Genomic DNA, 2,328 nt, shown 5'->3' on the forward strand with positions numbered 1-2,328 from the left:
CTGAGGAAGCATAACAGTGACCCTTTGCCTGATGAAAAAATAGTAATCAAAAGCCTTCAGAGAAAACAATGTTTTAACAAGCGCCTTTCTTGGTAGTCTGCAATTGGGAACCCATCGATTCTTGAAATATCTCTGATATTTCCATTTCTGTTTGTTTGAATCAGAAAAAGAAACTGACGCTTATATCGGTTTAAGGGATTTGATTTGCCTAGCTTCAAAACAAATGAATATTAGAATCTACCATTTCTTTCTCTCTTCCCTTGTATGATCCCAGGCTGTTCTCTCTGTTTTCCCCTATATTTTAGGAAAATGAGAGAGAAAGAACATAAACTTGATAATGGATACTGATCCTAGTTACGTCAGTCAGAAACACTGTTAGTGTCTGGTTACTCATGTGCTTTGATAACTCTTTTATCCTGCAGGCTTACTGTGGATTTCTCCGTCCTGGAGTTTCTTCAGAGAATCTTTCTGCAGTGGCCACTGGAAACTGGGGCTGTGGTGCCTTTGGGGGTGATGCTAGGTTAAAAGGTGAGTAAGGTGTTGTAGAAAAGGATAATAGCATCCTGACCAGGAAAAAATTTAGTCTTTCAAGCCAGATTTCTAACGTTCTGTCATAATAAGAGACCACAAAAATCGAAGAGAAAAGGAAAAGAATATTTGACACCATCTTCTTTTTTCCTTTTATGTTTAAAGGAATTCTTATTTTCGTTTACTATTTCCCTACAGAGGTCGCTTATCTCTTTGATCTACCAGACACACTATTTATTTGAATATAGAGAGGTCGGGGGAAGAATCTATAATGAGTATGAAGTTTCAGACCAAAGCATCGATTCAAGCACTTTCCTTCACTGGAGTGATTTTTATGGACAGATTTTATGGAACTGGGCATCTCCCATGTTCTGGGCACTGTTGTAGAATACAATGAGTAAGATGTGGTCCCTGCTTTGGGATTCACAGTCCAGCATATGAGAGAGAGACATAGACAAATGCAGCACACAGTAATGAGTGCTTTAGTAAAGGTCCATGGTGCGGCGGGAGAATAGCGTGGGAGAGCTGTGCGAGTGGCACCGAGAAGGAGGCGTTTGGGTACCCAAGAAAGATGAACACTTCTTGCGTTTTATTGTTTATGGCAAAAAAAAAAATCACAAAACCTGATCAGCAAAGCTGTTAGCCGTTTACCAGATTGACATTTACTTTACTTTTTAAAGTATCAGTTACAGAAAATAACATTATATTATTACTTAGGATGATTGCTGTTCCATTTCATCCCACTGGTCTGACACCAACTGGGTGTACCACAATACAATTCTGACACTACCTCAAATTAGTGCAGATTTCACAGATAAGGACAGAGTCCGCAAGACTGCTCCCACTTCTAACTCCAGCCAAAAGTTTCAGGGGGTCCCCAGGCGACTCGCATTTTTGACCAACTGACCAAACCAGGAGTTCCCATGACCCCACCTGAGGTTGAGTAATTCACTGGAAATACTCACAAAACTCAGAAAGTCCTGTACGTACAATTGCAGTTTTATTATAAAGGATACACATAGGGCGAGGCCTGGGAGGGAATGCAGAGCTTCCACTACTTCTCTGGTGGTGTGGCACCTCACTCTGGCACCTCACTCTCCTGATCAGTGATTGGCCACATGGTTGAACTTAATCCCCAGTCCTTCCTCACTCCAGGAGGTCAGGCTATCTGGATTATCTCATTAACATAACAAATTCCAGGGATTTTTGAAGCTCTTGCTGAGAGCCTAAGACTAAGACCTGACAGATTTTTTTGTTATATCACTGATACCAAAGTAACAATAAACCAAACATAAAACAGCCGACTGGTCTTGATGGCCAAACTAGATCTAGATAAAATCCATCTCCTTGGGAATAGAACAGTTGAATCTGTCATAATGTCAGATTGCATTCCTCCCCAACAGTAAAAAGCTTGTTATTATTTTTATAAAAAATGATACTTTTTTTTGAAAATCCAAAAAAATACCATGAAGTATGTAAAAATTATCAGAATTCTTGTTAACATTTTGGTGACCATCCTTTTAGACATTTCTGTGTGATGATATGTAACTATTAATGAGATCACACAGTCTATTCTCTAACCTCTATTTGAAAACACTACAGTCTCATGGATGGTTTTCAACACTAACAAATACAGGTCTACTCTCAACATGTTGTATACACATACATACCATAATTTGTTTCACAGTTATTTGTTTTCATTATCTTATAACAGTACTACCATGTATAATTATATGTTATGTATAATTATCTTCTTAGGGTAAATTCCTAGAAGTAAGAATATTGACTTAAAGGATATGT

The 2,328-nt window shown here is 38.4% G+C and overlaps 1 protein-coding gene across 1 annotated transcript in view; it reads left to right on the forward strand.

The window, feature by feature from the left end:
• PARG (poly (ADP-ribose) glycohydrolase) overlaps nucleotides 1-2,328 on the forward strand; it is a 163,850-nt gene that overhangs the window by 139,425 nt on the left and 22,097 nt on the right. The window contains exon 16 of the mRNA XM_012658406.1: nucleotides 423-528. Coding sequence (XP_012513860.1) covers nucleotides 423-528 — 106 coding nt within the window. The remainder of the gene's footprint in view (nucleotides 1-422; nucleotides 529-2,328) is intronic.

This window comes from Propithecus coquereli, unplaced genomic scaffold, assembly GCF_000956105.1.
Source record: "Propithecus coquereli isolate 6110/MARCELLA unplaced genomic scaffold, Pcoq_1.0 Scaffold585, whole genome shotgun sequence".
NCBI lineage: Eukaryota > Metazoa > Chordata > Mammalia > Primates > Indriidae > Propithecus > Propithecus coquereli.